The sequence below is a fragment of the Prionailurus viverrinus genome, chromosome E2 (assembly GCF_022837055.1).
Source record: "Prionailurus viverrinus isolate Anna chromosome E2, UM_Priviv_1.0, whole genome shotgun sequence".
Lineage (NCBI taxonomy): Eukaryota > Metazoa > Chordata > Mammalia > Carnivora > Felidae > Prionailurus > Prionailurus viverrinus.
Genome location: NC_062575.1, coordinates 36,388,226 through 36,415,031, shown reverse-complemented (window position 1 = coordinate 36,415,031; position 26,806 = coordinate 36,388,226). Strand labels below are relative to the sequence as shown.

General features: G+C 39.6%; 1 protein-coding gene across 5 annotated transcripts in view; it reads right to left on the bottom strand.

Annotated features, from left to right (window-relative positions):
- Nucleotides 1-25,424, bottom strand: part of ABCC12 (ATP binding cassette subfamily C member 12) — a 104,192-nt gene extending 78,768 nt beyond the window's left edge. For all 5 annotated transcript variants that reach the window (XM_047837212.1, XM_047837213.1, XM_047837214.1 and 2 more), the window contains exons 1-2: nt 25,246-25,424; nt 4,324-4,492 (exon numbers count right to left, since the gene is read on the bottom strand). In XM_047837212.1, the coding sequence (XP_047693168.1) occupies nt 4,324-4,442 (119 nt within the window). In that variant the 5' untranslated portion in view covers nt 4,443-4,492; nt 25,246-25,424. The remainder of the gene's footprint in view (nt 1-4,323; nt 4,493-25,245) is intronic.
- Between the last annotated feature and the right edge of the window lie 1,382 nt (nt 25,425-26,806).

The window sequence follows — 26,806 nt, the reverse complement described above, 5'->3', positions numbered from 1 at the left end:
AAACAGTAAAACAGATCAATGAAACCAGAAGCTTCTTCTTTGAAAGAATTAACAAAATTGATAAACTACTAGCCAGTTTGATCAAAAAGAAAAAGAAAAGGACCCAAATAAATAAAATTGAGCATGAAACAGGAGAGATCACAACCAACACAGCAGAAATAAAAACAATAATAAGAGAATATTATGAGCAATTATACACCAATAAAATGGGCAATCAGGAAGAAATGGACAAATTCCTAGAAACATATACACTACTAAAACTGAAACAGGAAGAAATAGAAATTTTGAACAGTCCCATAACCAGTAAAGAAATCGAATTAGTAATAAAAAAATCTCCCCCAAAACAAGTCCAGGGCCAGATGGCTTTCCAGGGGAATTCTACCAAACATTTAAGGAAGAGTTAATACCTACTCTCTTGAAGCTGTTCCTAAAATAGAAATGGAAGGAAACTTCCAAACTTTCTATGAAACCAGCATTACCTTGATTCCAAAACCAGACAGAGACCCCACTAAAAGGGAGAACTATAGACCAATTTCCCTGATGAACATGGATGCAAAAATCCTCAACAAGATATTAGCCAACCAGATCCAACATTACATTAAAAAAATTATTCACCACGACCAAGTGGGATTTATAGCTGGGATGCAGGGCTTGTTCAATATCCACAAAACAACCAATGTGATTCATCACATCAATAAAAGAAATGACAAGAACCATATGATCCTCTCAATAGATGCAGAGAAAGCATTTGACAAAATATAACATCCTTTCTTGATAAAAACCCTCAAGAATGTAGGGATAGAAGGAGCATACTTCAAGATCATAAAAGCCGTATATGAAAGACCCACTGCTAATATCATCCTCAAAGGGGAAAAACTGACAGCTTTCCCCTTAAGGTCAGGAAAAGACAGAGATGTCCACTCTCACCACTGTTATTCAACATAGTATTGGAAGTCTTAGCCTCTGCAATCAGTCAACACAAAGAAATAAAAGGGATCCAGATTGGCCAGGAGGGGGTCAAACTTTCACTCTTCATAGATGACATGGTAATCTACATAGAAAACCCAAAAGATTCCACCAAAAAACTGCAAGAACTGATTCATGAATTCAGCAAGGTGGCAGGATATAAAATCAATGCACAGAAATCGGTTGCATTCCTATACACCAACAAAGAAGCAACAGAAAGAAAAATCAAGGAATCAATCCCATTTACAATGGCACCAAAAACCATAAAATACCTAGGAATAAATCTAACCAAAGAGATGAAAAATGTGTACACTGAAAACTATACAAGATTATGAAAGAAATTGAAGAAGACACACAAAAATGGAAAAAGAGTCCATGTTCCTGGAAAGGAAGAGCAAATATTGTTAAAATGTTGATACTACCCAAAGAAATCTACATATTCAATGCAATCCCTATCAAAATAACACCAGCCTTCTTCATGGAGCTGGAACAAATAATCCTAAAATTTGTATGGAACCAGAAAAGACCCTGAATAGCCAAAGCAATCTTGAAAAAGAAAACCAAAGCAGGAGGCATCACAATCCCGGACTTCAAGCTATACTACAAAGCTGTAATCATCAACACAGTATGGTACTGGCACAAGAACAGACACTCAGATCAATAGAACAGAATAGAGAACCCAGAAATGGACCCACAAACGTATGGCCAACTAATCTTTGACAAAGCAGGAAATATCCAATGGAATAAACACAATCTCTTCAGCAAGTGGTGCTGGGAAAACTGAACAGTGACATGCAGAAGAACAAACCTGGACCACTTTCTTACACCATACACAGAAAAATAAACTCAAATGGATGAAAGACCTCAATGTAAGACAGGAAGCCATCAAAATTCTCGAGGAGAAAGCAGGCTAAAACCTCTTTGATCTTGGCCGCAGCAACTTCTTACTCAACACATCTCCGGAGGCGAGGGAAACAAAAGCAAAAATGAACTATTGGGACCTCATCAAAATAAAAAGCTTCCACAGGGAAGGAAACAGTCAGCAAAACTAAAAGGCAACTGACAGAATGGGATAAGATATTTGCAAATGACATATCAGATAAAGGGTTAGTATCCAAAATCTATAAAGAACTTGCCAAACTCAACACCCAAAAAAAAAAACAAATAATCCAGTGAAGAAATGGGCAAAAGACATGAATAGACACTTCTCCAAAGAAGACATCCAGATGGCCAACCAACACATGAAAAAATGCTCCACATCACTCATCATCAGGGAAATACAAATCAAAACCACAATGAGATACCACCTTACACCTATCAGAATGGCTAACATTAACAACTCAGGCAACAACAGATGTTGGCGAGGATGCAGAGAAAGAGGATCTCTTTTGCATTGCTGGTGGGAATGCAAGCTGGTGTAGCCATTCTGGAAAACAGTATGGAGTGTTCCTCAAAAAGTTAAAAATAGAACTACCCTATGACCCAGCAATTACACTACTAGGTATTTATCCAAGGGATACAGGTGTGCTGTTTCGAAGGGGCACATGCACCCCAATGTTTATAGCAGCACTATCAACAATAGCCAAAGTATGGAAAGAGCCCAAATGTCCATCGATGGATTAATGGATAAAGAAGATGTGGTACATATATACAATGGAGCATTACTCAGCAATCAAAAAGAATGAAACCTTGCCATTTGCAACTACGTAAAGAGAACTAGAGGGTATTATGCTAAGCAAAATTAGTCAGACAAAAGAAAGACTTCACTCATATGAGGACTTTAAGACACAGAACAGATGAACATAAGGGAAGGGAAGCAAAAATAATATAAAAACAGGGAGGGGGAAAAAACATAAGAGACTCTTAAATATGGAGAACAGAGGGTTGCTGGAAGGGATGTGGGAGGGGGCTGGGCTAAATGGGTAGGGGACATTAGGGAATCTACTCCTGAAATCATTGTTGCACTATATGCTAACTAATTTGGATGCAAATTTAAAAAATAAAATTTAAAAAAAAGTGCTCATCCAAACTCTTACAGTGGTACAGCATGAATTCAAACCCACTGCTTGCTAATTCCAAGGTCCTATCACTCTCTTAAGCAGCAGCCCACAATGCCTGTTCACAAAGCAATTATAAAATTAACCAGAACAGTGGGTAGTTAGCACTTTCCTGCCTGGGACTAATTATGGTAACCTATTCCCTCAGCTTTCAACATTTACCTCTCCTTTTAGATGGCTCTAGGTGATTCCTTGGTGCAGAGATTCTAGGAGAGAGCAGTGCTGTGTCACCTCACTATAGAGATGCCACTTGGCCTTCTACTGTTCAGAGGACAGGACACAGGGCCCTTTCTATGTAGAAGAGGCAGCATTTAAAATATTATGATTAATATAATAATAGCATATCATATCATATAATGTTATAGTTATGAGTGTGAGCTTAAAAGTCAGCCTGCATATGTTACTATCCTGCAGTTCACAATGAACCCAATTCTCTCTCCATCTGTATAACAGCCCCTTGTAATGTGAACTTGCAGCTGCTTCCACCAGTAAGTTTAGTCTATTTATCCACACCTTGAATCTGAGCTGACTTGTGACTTAATTTGGCCAATAGAATGCTATGAAAAAAATGGTATGCCAATTCTGAGCCTGAGTCCCAAGAAATGCTATACTTTTCAACTCATCTTTTTGGCAGGCTACTGTACTATTAAGTGATCAAGCCCAGGCTACCCTGCTGGGGGTTGATAGCCCATGTGACCCACTTGCCCCAATTGCCCCATTGTCAGCCAACTGACCCTGTGAAGTACAGCCACCTTGCTGTTCAGGATATTTATAAGTAAATTTAATCAAAACAAGATGAATCACCCAGCCAAGCTCAGCCTAGGTTGCTGGCCCGCCCATAAAATTGTAAGCTAATTAAATGGCAATTGTCTTAGACTTTTAAGTGTTAGCAGTCAGAAAGTTTGTGTGTTACAAAGAAAAAGCTAACTGATGAACTTTCTGCAAATTACTTAACTTCTCTGTGCCTCACTTTTTCACCCATCAGATAAAATAACAATACCTCCATGGTGGTTGTGAAGAGTGAAAGAGGCCATGTTTATAAAGTACTTGAACAGGTCCCAGCACATTGAAAGCTCTCCTTAAACATTGGCTATTGTCTCCCTCTCACCAAAGGACAAAAGGAGTAAAGAAGTAGTGGATGGATGGATGGATGGATGGATGCATGGATGCATGGATGCATGGATGGATAACAAAAGGACAAGCATATAGAGCAGCAGCATGGGGGAACAGGACCAGTGCCTACTCTCTTGATGGGCTAGAAACTACCCTGGCCCTCCCTCCAAACCTTCTCCTGGCTTACCTTGCATAGGGTCTCACTGGGATCATGGTCTTTAGGCTGGGATCATATCTTTCTATAAAGGATCTTCGCTGGCCTCGCCGATCTAGATCTGAGATAAAGTAGGGGCCTTCACCCACCATCCTGATGGAAGCCTGGAGCCCTGAGATGTTGGCCTAGGGACGCTTTCACTCTGCAACAGAGATGAGGAAGGTCACTGAGAAATGAGAACACTCTGGAATGGGACTAGGCAGTCCCTGTGCCACTCATACTCTACCCAGAAAAGCTTCTTTGCTCTAAACCCTCAGACTTATTTTCACCAGTTAGATTTCTATATTTATGGGGTAGATGAGGGTGGGGTGTATTAAGGTGTGGCCAGAAACCCTGCCACATCTCTCAACTCCACTCTGAGATTTCCTTATTAGCAAGGACATTCATTGCCGCTTCTTTCCCATTTTAGATTGACTGGGAGCAGAAAGCCTATTGTGGATTGTCTGTTGGGAGCCAGTCTGTGGCCAACACTGAATCCCAGACCAGCAAAAAAGCTCCAGGAAGGTGGGTTTGCTGTCACACAAATTTTGTTTCACACAAACTAAAGTTTGTCACACACACCTCTTTTTCTTCCTGCTTCTCTCAGATACCTAGGAACTTATGTAACCACATTGCCCCATACCCAAGGGCTAGAGACTTTCAATGAGATCACCCCTCAGGACCAGGCACATCTGGACAAGCCCACATTCCCCCCACTTCTGGAAGCACTGCCTCTAAAAAAACCCAACAATGTAGGCGGAGAGAACACCTTTTGGAGTGTCTGCCCAGGCCATAAACCAACCACCCCATTTACCAATCACCTAAACCTAATGGGTAGAGAACAATCCCTGAAGGTTTTCCTATTCCTAGTTTCAGTTCTTTCCTGAGACCCAGCTCTATTCTTTCCCTAGGGTTCCATAACTTCGCTCTCCCTATATGTTGGGGATGAATTCTCCCTTTTTACCCAAACTATCTTGAGTTGGTTTCTGTCACTTGCAACCAGAGGCCTCACTATTATATATACATGGGGGTCATAGTCCCATGAATTTTCTCGGGAAGTTTTCATCGCTAGAAATATCAAATAAACCAATTCCCATCAAGGTTTTAATGGTTGATAAACCAATGACAAAGTTGGAAGTGTTCTTGGATTCAATCTTTTACAAACTTTTCATTGTATAAAAGAAGAAACAGAGGCCCAAAGAAGGGAAGGGACTTCCTCAAGAGTATATGGAGTAGTGACACTAGTATCATGGCTGAATAAGATATCCTTTGTTCGTGTCTCCCCTGCTCCTAACAACAATTTGGTGTCTATCTACAAGCAAAAGTGCCCTTCTGGGAGCTGTGGGATCCAGCACCATATGCCAAGAAACACAGGAGTCTTGCCCTGCCATGTATCAGATAATGGAAGTACAGACCTTGGTCTTGGCTGTGTGCCCTGAAGTGGCCCCTGACCTGGCTCCAAACCCTCTTGGCCATGGTCCAGGAGCCCCTGGAAGATATCACTTGAGACAATCACTATTGACAAGAGAACCTTTGGGGAAGTTCAGGTTCCCAGTGGAGAATCTCCAACATACTATCGGAGCAAATAGTTTGGATGAATTGGAGAGGGGAAGAGGAATAGTTTGACTTTATTCACATCACCCATCCCCAAGGCAGCACAGCTTAGGGCCAAAAGACATCTTTTCAGCCCATGATTTCTCTCTCAGGGTAAAGTGAGAGCTGGCTTCCAAAGCTGGCATCCAGCTGTGCAGGATGCTGACAAAGAAGCCCATTTCTCTCTCACCGCATTCAGGGACTAAATTTTGATCTACATGATAAGGGCAAAAAAAGGCTAGGAGAGAGGCAAGTAGGACTCTTGGAGGGAATTAAAGGAACATGAATCCTATTAACTGCATTAGAGACTAAATTAAGAAGCCTGATATGAGTTGCTGGGGATACCTCACTCACACATGCCTCCAACTGGTTCACAGGCACCCTCAGCATTCTACATGCCTCACCTACACACACACCCATCCTGTGGCCAGGTCCCTGTGCATGCTGCCAATGGCAGCAGTGAAAGGAAGCTTTGACAGACAACTAGTGAGCATGCACAGAAAACCACACCAAATGTATGGGCTAGGGAGAGACCACAAACTTGCGCTTTTGGGAAAACAAAAGGGGAGGCTGTCAGCACCCAACCTGATGCTTTGCAAGATTGAAAGAAAGCATATAGGCTTAAGAATTCTGCCACAAGAAAGAGCAAGAAGATGGATCAGGTGTACCCACAGAAGGTCTGAGAAAGCCCTAGATTCCCTAGCAAGGATCATGGAAGGTATTTATCTCCCAACGGCAGTAAGTAAAGATTGGAGGAGGTAATTGATATTTCAAATGTGAAAACAGCAATGCAAAACTTCAAGGAACATAAAAAATCACGGAAACATGACACCACCAAAGGACAACAATAATCTTTCAGTAACTGATCCCAAAGATATGTATATCTGCAATTAACCCAATAAAGAATTGACAACAGCTGTTTTAAGGAAATTCAATGAGTTATAAGAAAACACAGAAAAACAATTCAGATGAATCAGGAAAACAATACATGAACAAAATGGGAAGTTTAAAAAAAGAGAGGGAAATTATTTTTTTCATGTTTATTTTTGAAAGAGAGACAGACAGAGTGCAAGCTGGGGAGGGACAGAGAGAGAGGGAGACACAGAATCTGAAGCAGGCTCCAGGCTCTAAGCTGTCAGCACAGAGTCTGACATGGGGCTCAAACTCACAAACCCTGAGATCATGACCTGAGCCAAAGTCAGATGCTTAACTGACTGAGCCACCAGGGCACCCCAAAAAGAGACAGAAATTATTAAAAGAACCAAACAGAAATTATGAAAGTGAATACAGTAAATAAAATGAAAAGTGTAATAGAGAGTATCAACAACAGAAAGAATCTATAAGTTAGAAGACAAGAACTTTGAAATTTTCCAGTCAGAGGAGAACAAAGAAAGAAGAATTTAAAAAGAGTGAAGAAAGCTTATGTGATCTATGGAATACCATCGAAAGAAATGTTTTCAAGTTGTTAGAGTTTCAGGAAAAAAAAGAGGAAGAATGAGGCAGAAGACTTATTTAAAGAAATAATGGCTTAGAACTTCCCAAATCTAGGTAGAGATTTGAATAGCCAAGTTCATGAAGCTCATAGGTCACCAAAGAAACTCAAACTCAAAGAGATAATTTCTAACACACATTAGAATAAAAATTTTCACAGATCAAACAGCAGCAAGAGAAAAGAAACTTCTAACTTATGAGGGAACCCCATGAAGGCTATTAGTGATTTCTCAGCAGAAACCTTACAGGCCAAGAGAGTGGGATGATGTATTCAAAGTTCCAGGGGAAAAAAAACAAAAACAATCATTCAGAAATGAAAGTGAGATAATGACTTTCCCAGGCAAACAAAAGCTGAGGGAGTTTATCACCACTAGACCTGCCTTAACAAGAAATACTGAAATAAATTCTTCAAGCTGAAATTAAAGGACACTAATTAGTAACATTAAAATATGTAACACACTGACACTAAGTAACATGAAAATATGCAACAATGTAAGTATACAGTCAAATTCAGAATACTCTAATACTGTATTATGGTAGTGTGTTAACAATTCTAATATAAAGGTTAAAAGACAATAATTTTTAATAAGTAAACAATATAAAAAGACAAGTTGTAACACCAGAAGCATAAAAGGGGGAGAGTAAAAGCGTAGAGTTTTTGTATGCGATCAAAATTAAGTTGTTGTTAACATAAAATAGACCATCATACCTATAAATTTCTTTATTTAAGCCTTAAGGTAACCACAAAACCTACAGCAGATTCAATAAAGAGAAGGGAATCAAAGCATACCACTATGAAAATCGTCAATTCACAATGGAAAGCAGCAAAAGAAGAAGAAAGGAATGGGGGACCTACAAAACAGCCAGAAACAATAAGATGGCATTAATAAATCCTTACCTATCAATAAGCATGTGAAATGCAAAGAGATTAAATCCTTCAATAAAAAGGCATAGAGTGGCTGGCTGAATGAAAAAAATAAGACCCAACTACATGCTACCTACAACAGACTCACTTCAGCTTTAAAGATACACATAGGCTCAAAGTGAAGGGATGGAAACATGCAAGTGGAAACCAAAAGACAACAGGGGTAGCTATACTTATATCAAACAAAATGGATTCTAAGAAAAAAAAACCATAACAAGAGACAAAATCACTACACAATGATAAAAGGATCAAGTAATCAAGAATATATAACAATCATAGATGATAGATAGATAAATAGATAGATAGATAAATTATAGACATCTTTTAATGGTGGAGCACCTAAATATATTAAACAAACACTAATAATAAAATATTAGTAGGTGACTTTAATACTCCATTTTCAACATTAGCTATATCATCCAGGCATAAAATCAATAAGGAAACACTAGAGTTTAGCTACACTTTAGACCAAGTGGGCCTAAAAAACATATACAGAAAATTCTATCCAGAAACAGTAGAACATGTATTCTTCTTCTCAAGAACACATGCAACATTCTCCAGGATAGATCATGATAGGTTACAAAACAAAGCTTAGCAAATTTAAGAATATTGAAATCATACCAAGTATTTTTTCTGATCACAATGGTATGAAACTAGAAATCAATAACAAAAAAAGATGGGAAGTTCACAAATACGTGTATATTACACAACATATTTCTGACCAGACAATGAGTCAAAGAAGAAATCAAAAGGAAAATTTTAAAAATATCTTGAAATAAATAAAAGTGGAAACATGACATACCAAATTTGTGGGATGCAGTAAAAGTAGTCCCCAAATGGAAGTTTATAATGATAAATGCCTACATTAAGAAAAATAAAAGGTTTCAAGTAAATAACCTAAATTTACACTTCAATGAACCAAAAAATGAAGAACAAACCAAGCCCAAAGTTAGCAGAGGAAAATAAAACAAAGAACAGAAATAAATGAACTAGAGACTAGAAAAATAGTAGAAAAGATCAATGAAACTACAACTGGTTTTTTTTGAAAAAATAAACAACTGACAAATCTTTAGCTAGACTAAGAGAAAAAAGAGAAGACTCATAAAATTAGAAAGAGTAGACATTGCAACTGATACCACAGAGATATAAATGATCATAAGAGGCTACTAGATGGGGCGCCTGGGTGGCGCAGTCGGTTAAGCATCCGACTTCAGCCAGGTCACGATCTCGCGGTCCGTGAGTTCGAGCCCCGCGTCAGGCTCTGGGCTGACGGCTCAGAGCCTGGAGCCTGTTTCCGATTCTGTGTCTCCCTCTCTCTCTGCCCCTCCCCCGTTCATGCTCTGTCTCTCTCTGTCCCAAAAAATAAATAAACGTTGAAAAAAAAAAATTTAAAAAAAAAAAGAGGCTACTAGAACAAATGTACATCAACAAATTGGATAACCTAGAAGAAATTGATAAATTCCTAGAAACACACAACTCACCAAGACTTAATAATGAAGAAATAGAAAATCTGAACAGACCAATACAATAAGAAGATTGAACTAGTAATCAAAACTACCCCCAAAAAAGAAAATCCCAGACCAAATTGTTTCCCCAGCGAATTCTACAAAACATTTACACAAGAATTAATGCCAAAGCTTCTCAAACTCTTCCAAAAAATTGAAGAGGAGGAAATATCCCCAAATTCATTTTATGAGACAAGCATAATCCTGATAGCAAAGCCAGATAAAGACATAACAAGAAAACTACAGGCCAATACCCTAATGAATATAGATGCAAGTATTCTCAACAAAATATTAGCAAACTGAATCCAACAACACATTAAGAAATCATATACCACGATCAAGTAGAATTTATCCCTGGGATGCAAGGATGCTTCAACATATGCAAATCAACAAATATGATACACTTCACTCCTAGAATAAAAGATACAAATCACATGATCATCTCAATAAATACAGAGAAATAATACATCTAATACATTAAGATACATCTTAAGAGATACAGAAAAATCAGTTGATAAAATACAACATGTGTTTATGGTTAAAAAACACTCTCAACCAATTGGGTATAGAAAGAATATGCTGTCACATAATAAAGGGCGTATATGACAAGCCTACACCTAACATTATACTCAATGATGAAAGTTTGAAAAGTTTTCATCTAGAATCAGGACCAAAACAAAGATGCTCACTCTTACCACTTTTATTTAACATAGTACTAGAAGTCATAGCCATAGCAATTAGGTAAGAAAAGGAAATAAAGGATATACAAATTGGAAAGAAAGGTGTAAAACTGTCTTTGCTTGCAGATGATATTATCTTATATATAGAAAATCCTAAAGACTAAATGAAAAACTTGGAACTAAACAAATTCAGTAAAGTTTCAGGATACAAAATCAATATATAGAAATAAGTTGTGTTTCTATACACTAAAATAAAATATCTGAAAAGAAATAAAGAAAACAATCTCATTCACAACAGCTTCAAAAAAAATAAAATACTCATGGCTAAACTTAACAAAGGAAGTGAAAGATCTGTACGCTGAAAACTACAACAATTTGAGGAAAGAAATTGAAGAGAAAAACAAATGGAAAGATACCCTGTGTTCATGGATCAGAAAAATTAATATCATTAAAATGTCCATACTACTTAAAGCTATCTATAGATTTGGCACAATTCCCGTCAAAATTCTAATGATATTTTTTTACAGACATAGAAAAAATAATTCTAAAATTTGTATGAAATCACAAAAGACCTTGAATAGTCAAAGCAATCCTAAGAAAGAAGAACAGAGCTGGTAGCATGGCAGTTCCTGATTTCAAACTATACTACAAAGCTACAGTAATCAATGGTGCTGGCATAAAAATAGACACATAAACCAATAGAACAAAATTGAGAGGTTACAAATAAACCCTTGAAAATACAGTCAACTAATATTTGACAATGGATCCAAGAATACTCAATGGGAAAAGGATATTCTCTTTAATAAATGGTGTTGGGAAAACTGGATAATCACATGCAGAAGAATAAAATTGGACTCCTGTCTTAATGCCACTCACAAAAATTAACCTGAAGTGGATTAAAGACTTTAACATAAGAACTAAAAACATAAAGTCCCTATAAGTAAACAGGGGGATAATTTCCTTGTCTTGGCAATTATATTTTGGATGTGACACCAGAAGCACAAGCAAAATAAAAAGCAAAAATAAGTGGAAATACATAAAACTAAAAATATTCTATACAGCAAAAGAAACAATCAACAAAATGAAAAGACAACCTACAGAATGGGAAAAAATATTTGCAAATCATATCTGATAAAGGGTTAACTTCAGTCCCTTTTATTTAAGTTTTTTTTTTTCAGTAATCTCTACATCCAATGTGAGGTTTGAACTCACAACCCGAAGATCAAGACTCTCATTCTCTTCTGACTGAGCCAGTCAGGTACCCCTTGATGAAGAGTTAATATACAAAATACATAAGGAAGTAATGCAACTCAAAATCAAAATAGCCAAAACAGAAAAATCTGATTAAAAATGAGCAAAGGAACTGAATAGAAACTTCTGCAAAGAAGATATACAAATGGCCTAAAAGTACATGAAAAGGTGCTCTAATCATTAGGGAAATGCAGGTCAAAACCACAAAAAGATATTACTTCATACCTGTTAGAATGGCTATTATCAAAAAGACAACTGGGTGGCTCAGTCGGTTAAGCGGCCGCCTTCGGCTCAGGTCACGATCTCACGGTCCATGAGTTCGAGCCCTGCATCGGGCTCTGTGCTGATAGCCTGGAGCCTGCTTCTGTTTCTGTATCTCCCTCTCTCTCTGCCCCTCTCCCATTCACACTCTGTCTCTCTCTGCTTTTCAAAAATGAATAAATGTTAAAAAAAATTTTTTTTAAACAAAAAGACAAGGATTTTAACACTCCACTTACAGAAATGGATAGATCATCTAGACACATGGTCAATAAAGAAACAAGGGCCCTGAATGATACATTGGATCAGATGGACTTGACAGATATATTTAGAACTCTGCATCCCAAAGCAACAGAATATACTTTCTTCTCAAGTGCACATGGAACATTCTCCAAGATAGATCACATACTGGGTCACAAAACAGCCCTTCATAAGTATACAAGAATTGAAATCATACCATGCATACTTTCAGACCACAATGCTATGAAGCTTGAAATCAACAACAGAAAAAAGTCTGGAAAACCTCCAAAAGCATGGAGGTTAAAGAACACCCTACTAAAGAATGATTGGGTCAACCAGGCAATTAGAAAAGAAATTTAAAAATATATGGAAACAAATGAAAATGAAAATACAACAATCCAAACGCTTTGGGATGCAGCGAAGACAGTCCTGAAAGGAAAATACATTGCAATCCAGGCCTATCTCAAGAAACAAGAAAAACCCCAAATACAAAATCTAACAGCACACCTAAAGGAAATAGAAGCAGAACAGCAAAGCCAGCCTAAACCCAGCAGAAGAAGAGAAATAATGAAGATCAGAGAAGAAATAAACAATATAGAATCTAAAAAAACTGTAGAGCAGATCAACGAAACCAAGAGTTGGTTTTTTGAAAAAATAAACAAAAAAATAAACCGCTAGCCAGGCTTCTCAAAAAGAAAAGGGAGATGACCCAAATAGATAAAATCATGAATGAAAATGGAATGATTACAACCAATCCCTCAGAGATACAAGCAATTATCAAGGAATACTATGAAAAATTATATGCCAACAAACTGGACAACCTGGAAGAAATGGACAAATTCCTAAACACCCACACGCTTCCAAAACTCAATCAGGAGGAATTAGAAAGCTTGAACAGACCCATAAAAAGCGAAGAAATTGAATCAGTCATCAAAAATCTCCCAACAAATAAGAGTCCAGGACCAGATGGCTTCCCAGGGGAGTTCTACAGACGTTTAAAGCAGAGACAATACCTAGCCTTCTCAAGCTATTCCAAGAAATAAAAAGGGAAGGAAAACTTCCAGACTCATTCTATGAAGCCAGTATTACTTTGATTCCTAAACCAGACAGAGACCCAGTGAAAAAAGAGAACTACAGGCCAATATCCCTGATGAATATGGATGCAAAAATTCTCAATAAGATACTAGCAAATCGAATTCAACAGCATATAAAAAGAATTATTCACCATGGTCAAGTGGGATTCATTCCTGGGATGCAGGTGGTTCAACATTCACAAATCAATCAATGTGATACATCACATTAATAAAAGAAAAGATAAGAACCATATGATCCTGTCAATCATTGCAGAAAAGGCCTTTGACAAAATTCAGCAACGTTTCTTAATAAAAACCCTCGAGAAAGTCGGGATAGAAGGAACATACTTAAAGATCATAAAAGCCATTTATGAAAAGCCCACAGCTAACATCATCCTCAACGGGGAAAAACTGAGAGCTTTTTCCCTGAGATCAGGAACACGACAGGGATGCCCACTCTCACCGCTGTTGTTTAACGTAGTGTTGGAAGTTCTAGCATCAGCAATCAGACAACAAAAGGAAATCAAAGGCATCAAAATTGGCAAAGATGAAGTCAAGCTTTCGCTTTTTGCAGATGACATGATATTATACATGGAAAATCCAATAGACTCCACCAGAAGTCTGCTAGAACTGATACATGTATTTAGCAAAGTTGCAGGATACAAAATCAATGTACAGAAATCATTTGCATTCTTATACACTCATAATGAAACAACAGAAAGACAAATAAAGAAACTGATCCCATTCACAATTGCACCAAGAACCATAAAATACCTAGGAATAAATCTAACCAAAGATATAAAAGATCTGTATGCTGAAAACTATAGAAAGCTTATGAAGGAAATTGAAGAAGATATAAAGAAATGGAAAAACATTCTGTGCTCATGGATTGGAAGAATAAATATTGTCAAAATGTCAATACTACACAAAGCTATCTACACATTCAATGCAATCTCAATCAAAATTGTACCAGCATTCTTCTCGAAACTATGACAAGCAATCCTAAAATTCATATGGAACCACAAAAGGCCCCGAATAACCAAAGTAATTTTGAAGAAGAAGACCAAAGCAGGAGGCATCACAATCCCAGACTTTAGCCTCTACTACAAAGCTGTCATCATCGAGACAGCATGGTATTGGCACAAAAACAGACACATAGACCAATGGAATAGAATAGAAACCACAGAACTAGACCCACAAAAGTATGGCCAACTCATCTTTGACAAAGCAGGAAAGAATATCCAATGGACAAAAAGACAGTCTCTTTAACAAAGGGTGCTGGGAGAACTGGACAGCAACATGCATAAGGTTGAAACTAGACCACTTTCTCACACCATTCACAAAAATAAACTCAAAATGGATAAAGGACCTGAATGTGAGACAGGAAACCATCAAAACCCTAGAGGAGAAAGCAGGAAAAGACCTCTCTCACCTCAGCCATAGCAATATCTTACTTGACACATCCCCAAAAGCAAGGGAATTAAAAGCAAAAATGAACTACTGGGACCTCATGAAGATAAAAAGCTTCTGCACAGCAAAGGAAACAACCAACAAAACTAAACGGCAACCAACGGAATGGGAAAAGATATTTGCAAATGACATATCAGACAAAGGGCTAGTATCCAAACTCTATAAAGAGCTCAACAAACTCCACACCCGAGAAACAAATAACCCAGTGAAGAAGTGGGCAGAAAACATGAATAGACACTTCTCTAAAGAAGACATCCGGATGGCCAACAGGCACATGAAAAGATGCTCAACATCGCTCCTCATCAGGGAAATACAAATCAAAACCACACTCAGATATCACCTCACGCCAGTCAGAGTGGCCAAAATGAACAAATCAGGAGACTATAGAGCTGAAGAGGATGTGGAGAAACAGGAACCCTTTTGCACTGTTGGTGGGAATGCAAATTGGTGCAGCCACTCTGGAAAATAGTGTGGAGGTTCCTCAAAAAATTAAAAATAGACCTACCCTATAACCCAGCAATAGCACTGCTAGGAATTTCCCCAAGGGATACAGGAGTACTGATGCATAGGGGCACTTGTACCCCAATGTTCATAGCAGCACTCTCAACAATAGCCAAATTATGGAAAGAGCCTAAATGTCCATCAACTGATGAATGGACAAAGAAATTGTGGTTTATATACACAATGGAGTACTACGTGGCAATGAGAAAGAATGAAATATGGCCCTTTGTAGCAACATGGATGGAACTGGAGAGTGTGATGCTAAGTGAAATAAGCCATACAGAGAAACACAGATACCATATGGTTTCACTCTTATGTGGATCCTGAGAAACTTAACAGAAACTCATGGGGGAGGGGAAGGAAAAAAAGAAGAGTTTAGAGTGGAAGAGAGCCAAAGCATAAGAGACTCTTAAAAACTGAGAACAAACTGAGGGTTGATGGGGGGTGAGAGGGAGGGGAGGGTGGGTGATGGGTATTAAGGAGGGCACCTTTTGGGATGAGTACTGGGTGTTGTATGGAAACCAATTTGACAATAAACTTCATATATTGAAAAAAAAATAAAATTAAAATAAAAATAAAAAAACAAAAAGACGAGAGATAACAAGTGTTGGCAAAAACATAGAGAAAAGAAAAAGGTGAGAGATAACAAGTGTTGGCAAAAACATAGAGAAAAGAAAATTCTTCCACACTGTTGGTGAGAATGTAAATTGGTATAGCCACTGTGGAATACAGTATGGAGGTTCCTCAAAAAAAATGTACAATAAAATTGACATATGATTCAGCAATCCCACTTCTGAGTAGATATCCAAAGGAAGTGAAATCAAGATCCTGAAAAGATATCTGTACCTTCACATCCATTGCAGCATCATTCACAATAGTCAAGATATGGAAACAACCCAAGTGTCCATTTATGGATGAATGATTACGAAGATGTAGTGTACATATACAATGGAACATTATTCAGCCTTGAGAAAGAAGGACATCTTGCCAACTGGGACAACAAAGATGGACCTGGAAGGAATTACATTAAGTGAAGGAAGTCAGACAGAGAAAGAAAAATACTGTATGATATCCACTTATATGAAGAATCTAGAAAAGATGAACTCATAGTAATAGAGAGTAGAATGGTGGTTGCTAGGGGTTGGGTGGTAGAGGAAATAGAGACATGTCATTCAAAGGGTAAAAATTTCTAGTTATGAGTAAATTCTGGGGATATAATGTACACCATGGTGATTATAGTTAACAATACTGTATTATATACTTGAAAATTGCTAAGAGAGTACATTTTAAACATTTCTACTTCAAAAGAGAAATGGTAAGTATGTGATGTGATGGAGGTGTTAACTAATGTTACTGTGGTGGTCATTTCACAATAAAGTCTATCAAATCCATGTGTTGTACACATCCCCATGTATAATACAGCAAGTTGTATTATATGTCAGTTATATCTCAACAAAGCCATGGAGAAAGTAAGGTTAAAATGAGTGGCACTGTCTCATCTAGGGCACTCTGGATACAGAGAAACTAACACGCCCTTTTTTTTCCAATAAGCCTAGAAATCCCTTGCTTATATTACAAAAATCCCTCCTTGGAATAATATATTCTTTCTTACAATAGAATTTGAAAATTAAAGTGCCTTCACCTCAAAAAAATAATCCTCCAAAGTGGAAACAGGAATTATAAACAACCGGAGGGGGTAGATGTCTTGTAGTCAGTAATTCTGCTCAAAATCTCTTCTATCATTCAATTAATGAATATTGATGACATGAAAACAATGTGTCCAACTCTAAATTCCTAATTCAAATAGGAACTCCCTGAATGTTTGTCAATCTTCACTGTATTCCACAGTCCACCTTTCATTTGCACCACCTAACACTACACTCCAGGATGTTGCATGTCTTACTGCTGCCTGAACAAATTGCCAATTACTTTTGCCTCTGGGTCTTTGCATACACCACTGCCACAACCTGGAACAATCTAATATCCCTTCCTTCACTTGACCAATTCCTGCTCAGCCTTCAAGGCTCAATTCAGATATTTTCTCCTCTGGGAAAACTCCCCTACTTACTTATCTATTTCCCCAAATAGACTGTGGGATTCACATTTGTCTTGTTTACAGCTGCATTTCTAACACTTAGTCCCTGGTATATAGTAGATGTTTAACACAAATTTATTGAATGAAAAATGAAATGAATAAATGCATGAATAATGATAAGAATGAAAGAAGCCTGAGGTACAACTCCTCTCCCCAGAAAGGGAGAAATAAGCACACAATAACACACATAAAATGTAAACCACAGCATAGTGTCAGCCATAGGGAAAAACATACACACACGAAAAGAAAACCAAGACTTAAAGCTAAGAATTCAATCAAAGAAATAAAATGGAGCATTGAATAGTAGATTAACCCAAAAAGATAGGCAAAGAGAAACGGAAGAATATAAAAGAGAGGGATAAGTGGAAGATAAATAGCAAGCTGATAGACTTAAATCCAACCACATCAATATTTACATTAAATATAAATGGAGTAAACACTTCAGTTAAAAACTAGAGATTGTCAAACTGGAGGTAAAAGCAAGACCCAATGATATGCTCCCTACGAGAGATGGTTTTTAAGTATAAAGACATAAATAAGCAATTCACAAATGAGCCAAATAAACAGGCACAGAAATGCTCAATCTCTGAGTATCAGGGAGGTATGTATTGAAGCCACAATCACAATAAAAGCTACTTCTCATTCTTCAGATAAGTAATATTTAAAAGTCTGAAATTTTTAACTCTTGGCATATATATGGATCACAGTAGCTCTTAAACCCTGCTGACAGGAGTATAAATTGTACAATTAATTTGCAGAGTAATTTGGCATTATCTGATCAAGTTCAAGATTATTTTACTAACACAGCCAGCAATTCTCCTCCTTAGGTATATAAATAGTCAGAACCAATTCTGTCTATTCAAGGAATCCCATACAGAGTAGCCACAAACTTTGTATGCTTCTTTTTATTGTACTTACAAATTCTCCTACCTCTGCTAGCCTCTTTTCAGTCATATTCACTAATGTCAACATTGAATTTCAGTCTCGAAAAACACAAGCAAACAATCCACAGAAGACAGAACCTCATGCAAAAATATCTCAGTGGCCTCTCTATAGAAATATTTGTAGCATCTGGCACAAAAAAAGACACACAGACCAATGGAATAGAATAGAAACTCCAGAACTAGACCCACAAACGTATGGCCAACTCATCTTTGACAAAGCAGGAAAGAACATCCAATGGAAAAAAGACAGTCTCTTTAACAAATGGTGCTGGGAGAACTGGACAGCAACATGCAGAAGGTTGAAACTAGACCACTTTCTCACACCATTCACAAAAATAAACTCAAAATGGATAAAGGACCTAAATGTGAGACAGGAAACTATCAAAACCTTAGAGGAGAAAGCAGGAAAAGACCTCTCTGACCTCAGCCGTAGCAATCTCTTACTGGACACATCCCCAAAGGCAAGGGAATTAAAAGCAAAAGTGAATTACTGGGACCTTATGAAGATAAAAAGCTTCTGCACAGCCAAGGAAACAACCAACAAAACTAAAAGGCAACGAACAGAATGGGAAAAGATATTTGCAAATGACATATCGGACAAAGGGCTAGTATCCAAAATCTATAAAGAGCTCACCAAACTCCACACCCGAGAAACAAATAACCCAGTGAAGAAATGGGCAGAAAAGATGAATAGACACTTCTCTAAAGAAGACATCCGGATGGCCAACAGGCACATGAAAAGATGTTCAGCGTCGCTCCTCATCAGGGAAATACAAATCAAAACCACACTCAGGTATCACCTCACGCCAGTCAGAGTGGCCAAAATCAGGAGACTATAGATGCTGGAGAGGATGTGGAGAAACGGGAACCCTCTTGCACTGTTGGTGGGAATGCAAATTGGTGCAGCCGCTCTGGAAAGCAGTGTGGAGGTTCCTCAGAAAATTAAAAATAGACCTACCCTATGACCCAGCAATAGCACTGCTAGGAATTTACCCAAGGGATACAGGAGTACTGATGCATAGGGGTACTTGTACCCCAATGTTCATAGCAGCACTCTCAACAATAGCCAAATTATGGAAAGAGCCTAAATGTCCATCAACTGATGAATGGACAAAGAAATTGTGGTTTATATACACAATGGAGTACTACGTGGCAATGAGAAAGAATGAAATATGGCCCTTTGTAGCAACATGGATGGAACTGGAGAGTGTGATGCTAAGTGAAATAAGCCATACAGAGAAAGACAGATACCATATGGTTTCATTCTTTTGTGGATCCTGAGAAACTTAACAGGAACCCATGGGGGAGGGGAAGGAAAAAAAAAAAAAGAGGTTAGAGTGCGAGAGAGCCAAAGCATAAGAGACTGTTAAAAACTGAGAACAAGCTGAGGGTTGATGGGGGGTGGGAGGGAGGAGAGGGTGGGTGATGGGTATTGAGGAGGGCACCTTTTGGGATGAGCACTGGGTGTTGTATGGAAACCAATTTGTCAATAAATTTCATATAAAAAATAAATAAATAAATAAAAAGAAATATTTGTAGCATCTCTGTAATATTTTGAATATTCATCAATAGGAAAATGGGTGTGTGTTTAATATGAATACTGTATATTAATATTAAAAAATAAAAATGAATGTCAATCCACACATCAATCCATGTGAATATTCCATGTGATAAATTGAAAGGGGAAAAAGCATTGCAAGAAAATACATATACTATGATAACCATTTGTGAAAAGTTCACATACTTGCAAAACAATATATTCATTTACTGATAATTATATTTGTAGGAAAATTCCACTCTTCCAAGTAACTCTGATTGCTTTTATTGGAGAATAGTATTAGAAACTAAGATACAGGTACTAGGTGTATTCTTTGCTACTGGGATGTTGATGTGATGGGATGAGGAGGGCACTTTACATCTGTTGTCTTCCTCCCCAAAACCCATAATTCCAGTCTAATCATAGGAAAAATATTAGTCAAATCCTAACTGAGGGACATTTTACAAAATACCTGACCAGTACTACTTAAAACGGTCAAGCTCATCAAAAAACAAGGAAAACTTGGGGCGCCTGGGTGGCGCAGTCGGTTAAGCGTCCGACTTCAGCCAGGTCACGATCTCGCGGTCCGTGAGTTCGAGCCCCGCGTCAGGCTCTGGGCTGATGGCTTGGAGCCTGGAGCCTGTTTCCGATTCTGTGTCTCCCTCTCTCTCTGCCCCTCCCCCGTTCATGCTCTGTCTCTCTCTGTCCCAAAAATAAATAAAAACGTTGGAAAAAAAAAATTAAAAAAAAAAAAAAAAAAAAACAAGGAAAACCTGAGACAATGTCATAGCCAAGAGCCTAAGAAAATGTGATAACTAGGATCATGGGGAGGAAAAAAGGAACGTTAGGCAAAAACTAAGGAAAGCTAAATTAAATATGGATATTAGTCAATAATGGTATGTCAATATTTGTTCATTAATCTTAACACATATGTAAGGTATTAACATTAATGTAAGATGCAAAAACAGGGGAATGCTTCATATTATTTTCACAACTTTTCTGTAACCTAAAGTTGTCCTTAAAAAATAGTTTACTTTTTTAAAATTAGTGAGAAAATATACACCAATTTCAAGATGATGGCTACATCTGGTGGCAATGAGATCTGGAAGTTATACAGGGATTGCCCCATGACTTTGTAATATTTAATTGTATATTTAAGAATGTAAACCCTGGAGGGTCACCTGGGTGACTCAGTTGATTAAGAGGCCCAACTCTTGATTTTGTTTCAGGTCATGATCTCACAGTCATGAGATTGATCACCCCATCAAGCTCTACACTCAGCTTGGGATTCTCTCTCTCCCTCTCCCCCAGCCCCTCCCCCATGCTCTTTCTCTCTGTCTCTCAAAATAAATAAATAAACATTATTAAAAAAAGAATGTAAACCCTGGAATCAGGCTGTCTGTGTTCAGTGTCACTGAGTAATGCAGACCACCTGTGCTACCCAAGTTCTGAGGAAGGAGAGATCAGTACAGTGTGGGAGGAGGCTGAAGTTAGGGAGAACCTCTTATAGGAAGTGACACTGGAGCTTGGTGGCTAGACAAGAGAGGAGAGGCAAGGAAGAGAGTTTGAGAGAAAGCCCAGGTGAGGCATCCAGCTGATATGGGGTGTGTGGCACCTGCACAGTAGGGCTCTTAAGGGCACCATTGGGCAAGGGCTCTGGCAAGAGTCAAGAGAGACAACGGTGGGAACAGCAGTGAAGTGCTCTAGATCTCTTCCTAGACATCAGTCTCCTGGCCCCTGCATAGACCCAACCCAGGGCAAAGTCCCCCCTCCCACCCTAAGGGCCTTCTCTTTGTCAGTGTACTGGAAAGTCTTTCACAGCTTCCTCTACCCAAAGCATCATGCCCCGCCCCCACCCCTCAGCTTTTCCAGATTTGTTTCAGGAAGACAATGGAGGGGGATGCTCAGGGATGATCAAACTGAGAAAAGTAAAGAAAACTGGCCTCTCATCCTTGGATAGACCCTTGGCTCCTTGAATAAATGTAATCCAGCTCTGACCAGAGAGACAGGAGGAGGGAAATCTGGTCATGGGCATTATCTTGCATGCAGAGTCTTTCTAGCGCCTTCCTATCCTTCCTGTTGCTGTCACAATATGGGCATGAACAGCTAAGCTGGGTCACTGACCAGTTGTATGTGGCTTCCCACTGCCTCTGGGCCACTTCCCCTGCCTGCAGTCCCCTGAGGGCTGCACAGAAGGTTAGTCTGAGCAAAGCAGAGGTAGAAAGCAGAGTAGCTGGTAGAGAAGAAAGAGCCCACTACAAGTTCTGAAACCCAATTGAAATTATTTGGGGGAGAGAGAATCATAGAATCCAAGAATTAAAAGAATCCAAGAAGATATTAGCTGTAGAAAACTCAGTGTCTTGAGTGAGAATTTCCTTCCGGCCAACCAGACCATGACTCAGCAAGCCTTGGCAACAGACCCTAGTCACTTCTCAAGAAGGCCCTCGTGTGTAGTTCAGCAAACAGATAGCCTGAATCTAGTCATGAGGAAATTATCAGACAAACCCAAAGGAACATTCTACAAAACCCCTGGCCTGCACTCTTTAAAACTGTTCATATTATCAAAGACAAAGACAGGCGAGGAAACATTCCAGACTAATGGCAACTGAAGAGACGTGACAGCTAAAAGCAATACACAACCCTGCATTGGATCCTGGACCAAAAAGAAAAAATTAAGGACACTATTTTGGGACAATTTGGGAAAGTAGAATATGGACTGTAGGGTACATAGCAGTATTATATCAAAGTAAAATTTTCTGATGTTGATAATTGTACAATTTGACAATTAATAATTGTGATAATTATGGTTATGCAAGAGAATGTCCTTATTCTTAGGAAGTATATACTAAAGCACTTAGAGATAATGGAGCAAAATGTCTGCAATTTACTCTCAAATGTGTCAGAAAAATAATAATTATGCACAGAGAATGTTAAAGCAAATGTGGCAAAATGTTAATTTGCAATTCGGAGTGAAGGGTAGTTAGAATTTCTTAGTGTCATTATTGTTATTTTTATGTAGTTTAAAATCATTTCAAAACAAAAAGTTAAACCTTTTCTAAAGAAATAGCCCTAAAGGGAATGAATTGTTTTCTTTCTGTGGAACTGAAAGTGATTTTCCTGCCAACAGTTGCTCTGCACTCAGGTGCCGCACAGGCTACATTTATGTCTCTTTTATGCGCCCTCAGATGCGTGAGGACAATCACTGTTTCTCTCTGCTCACCCCTGTAACCCATCTGTAATTTCTCTCTTGTCCAAACTAAATGGCCCCAGTCCCTATGATCAGGATCCTCTCCCTAAGAGTGTGGGCTTCACCATCCATGAATAATGCTTACTATGACCTTTATAATTTTTCTCACTTTCCTAAAGGCAAAGAATCCTGACAGCAAGCTGTCATCAGCTTGTCTTAAGGGTTCCGGACTCCAAGATGCCAAACACAGGAGACCAGGCCTCCCTGGCCTTGTTCAAGTAATCAGAGTGCGTAGGAAACTGGTGCTGGGAGGTAATTTCCTTGAGCACTCCACAGGGAATGTGGAGTTATGATTACCTAAGACGGCTTGGAAGCATTGCAGCAAGAATGGCACCTTGCTAAATTTGGCAGCCCCAGAGGGAAAATGAGACTTTTTAAATCAGGAAGTCTGCTTTGGCTAACGTCTCTATCCCCGTCTGTCATGCTATCCTCTGCCAGGAGCGAGGAGCTGCCTGGAGTGGCAAATCTGCTTGCTGGCAGCCAGAGGGTGGGGGTGGGCCCTGATAGGAGCTGACAGGAGCAGAGACCCGGCCAAGCCAGGGCCCCTGCAGCCACCATGACTCTGTTCCTGGCAGCTTTTCTCCACTCAGAGCATCTGAGGGTTGGCAGGGGATGGGAAAAGGTCCCTGGTGCATCCCTCTGCTTTCTGGCAGGACATCCCCAACCTGACCTCAATGGGCCTGACAAGGCAGAAGCAGGAAGGTCTCCATTTAGAGCAGGGGACACAAACTGGTGGGTTATGGACCACATACAACTTCAGGTCCGCTTTATTTGGTCTGCACAGTTTAATTTTTCTGAATTTGAATTAGCAGGTAACATATTAAAAAAAAAAAAAGGCCCTGGCTTGTGACAAAATATCAGAGAGCTCTGTATGCTTGTGTGGCCACAATCACCTCACACTGAGCAGCAGCAACCATTTTCTGGCAGGGCAGACATGCTCTAGTTTCCTGCAATCCCTACCTCTCCTTATTGCCTCCCTGACTCCAGGGATCTGGGGAACTTTGCCTTTATCCTCACATTGGCACTGCAATTTCCTTATAGTGGATTCATTTTTCCTTATCCTTGCTCTCCAAAGGGGGAGAGCGAAAGATAGCTACAGGGCATTTCAAGTAGCAATATTTTCCACACCTACTCCCTTTGCTCAATTAAATTCCATTTCTGCCTCTCTAACCCAGAAAATTAACAAGTATTTATTCTTGTTTGAGAACTGGATTCTGTTTTCCTTGGTGCCCATAATGGAAGTCTTTCCTTAGGACTCCCTGCATCAATCAAATGCAGATACCCTGTTAATCATAAAATCCTTCCGAGATAAGAGATTGTGCCCCCTGTGGCTTTCTTGATAAATCCATTCTTAATTTCAAGCCACCAAAATTACCAAGATCCAATGGTCCCATGCCCTCTCCCCAGCTCCCATAGCCCCTTCCTCCAGGCCCTGACCAGCCTCCAGCTCAGAGGAGAAATTCTGTCCAGTTGTCCCAGCACTCAAGTGGGTAGCCAGACCCCCAAGAAGGGACTGTTATTGGGAGAGGGAGGAAGGAAATTGAGAGGGAGCAGAAGAAAGCACACAAGGGTGAGAGGATGCAAAGCCTGGGGTGCAGAAATGAGGGCAGAGGCTTTGTCCAAGGCTTCTCATTTCCAGAAAGCCCCACACAGTGGCCTGTGATGATGTTTCCAAGTGAGGTCTCCCATTCAATCACAGAGATATTCTGACAACATGGAAGGACAATGATAACTCCCATTTTGGATCTGTTTGAACCACACAGGAATGCACCATGAATTTAAGTTTCTTTAAAAAAATAAGTCCTGTAATAAAATTGTGAATACTACAGTGTGTATATGGGTGTGTTAAAAGACTTCATTTATTCAGTGTAGGCTCTTGTGTATCACAGATTTGGATACCCTGGCTTGGCATTTCTTTTTCTTTTACATACCAGGGGGGTCCAAAAATGGAAGAGCCCTAAGCCTCCCCTCTGCTCTGGGATGCCCTCGGTCCCTGCTTATTCTTGTGTGGGCAGCCACAGTTTGATGTGGTGTCACTCACCACAGCCAGTCCTGGGGATGGAGACAAGGGCACCCAGGGCTGATTGCTAGAGAGAGAAGTTTTACCTGGGCAGGAAACACTAGCGTCCTGAGGAGGAATGGATGAGGAGGAAGGGTCCAAAGTCATGAGGCTCAGCAGGTACTGCCTGCTGCCTGTTGTCTGAGTCTTCTTCTTTCCACAGACTTTAGATTTGGCTTCCCTGTCCCACCTGTCTGGAGCCCTCCTCTCCAACTGCCCCATTCAACTGTCGCTCCCACCATGCCTATGGAGGGAACTCTGAGGGGCCAACATTCCCTCTGTCATGTTAAAGGGCACTGCCCCCTCCCCAGATGGACTTGTAGCCCCATCCTACTCTTTCACTGATGGCCAAGTTCATGCAGTGTGCTTGCAAGGCCACCCTTCCAAGCCTGTCATATCACAGCTTTGTATCAATAAAAGAAAAAATGCCCCCCACTAGCCCCATTCTACAAGTGAGGAGAATAAGGAATAGAGACCTTCCATGACTGGCCTGGAGCAAGGATGAGACCAGAGGCCAAGTCTCCTGACTCCCAGTGAGGACCTCTCTCCCAAAAAGCATGCATTTCCCTCTCTGAGATCCTGCAAAGATGAAGCAACTCTGAGGTCAAGAGATGGGGGGGTGCGGGGGGCGTGGATCTGACCTTCAAAACAGAGAAAATCTCATTCATGTATTCTCCATTCAGTTAACCAAACACAAAAGGTGTTTGGACCTCTTTTTTTTTTCTTGAATTACAAGAAAAGTAAGTCAGAAACTGGCACTGACTGCTGATTCTTACATATGAAATTTCCTGTTTATCTCACTTGCGGCTTTGCAAACTCTGGGGTGCAGGTCTTTTCCAGCATCTTGAGATCCTTCAAGTGCCTGGCCATGGGGCCTTGCTCAGAGCTGGCTGAAGGATTCCATGGTGGCCAGGGAATGGCTGGGAGCAGGCAAATCTCTGAATTCAGAAATAACACGTCTTGATTCATTTTTAAGAATCATTTAGACACCTTAGAAGACTTCCTCCACCTAACTCCCACGGATTTTATGTCACATTCTACTATAGTATTCCAACCCTGCCAGAAGCCTCTTCCTACTCTTATCCTGGTCAATCCCTCCCCCTGCTGGCTGTTTCTGGCTCCTCCACCTCCTGGGATATAGTTCTCAGAGGAGGCTGCCTCCCCCCAGCAGGGTACTTCACTTCGTGCCCAAAAGGGAGGTGGGAAGTGGGGAGGGTCTGTACACAGGTTGCCCTGTAGAAAAATAGATCCCCAAGGAAGGTTCCCTGGCCTCGGGGTTGGGCTGCCTTGCAGAGGCTCCCTTTGTGCAGGTCTATGTTCCCTTTTGTTTGTCTCCATTCCTTCCTCCATAAATGCAAATCACTGCTAATAATATCACTTGACATTTGTAGAGCCCTTTGTGTGTCATGAAGTTCTTCTTCCTTTTTATCACTTGATCTTCACAACCACCCCGGGAGGTCTCCGAAACACAGCCTAGACTTACTTTCACAATTTCCAAACAGATTTGAATGCTGTCAAGTTCATTGCAGATTGATGAGTGGTTTTTCTCCAAGTTCGTAGAAGGTCTGGCAGAGATGGATCTCTACTGGGACACAGTATTTTGGTACT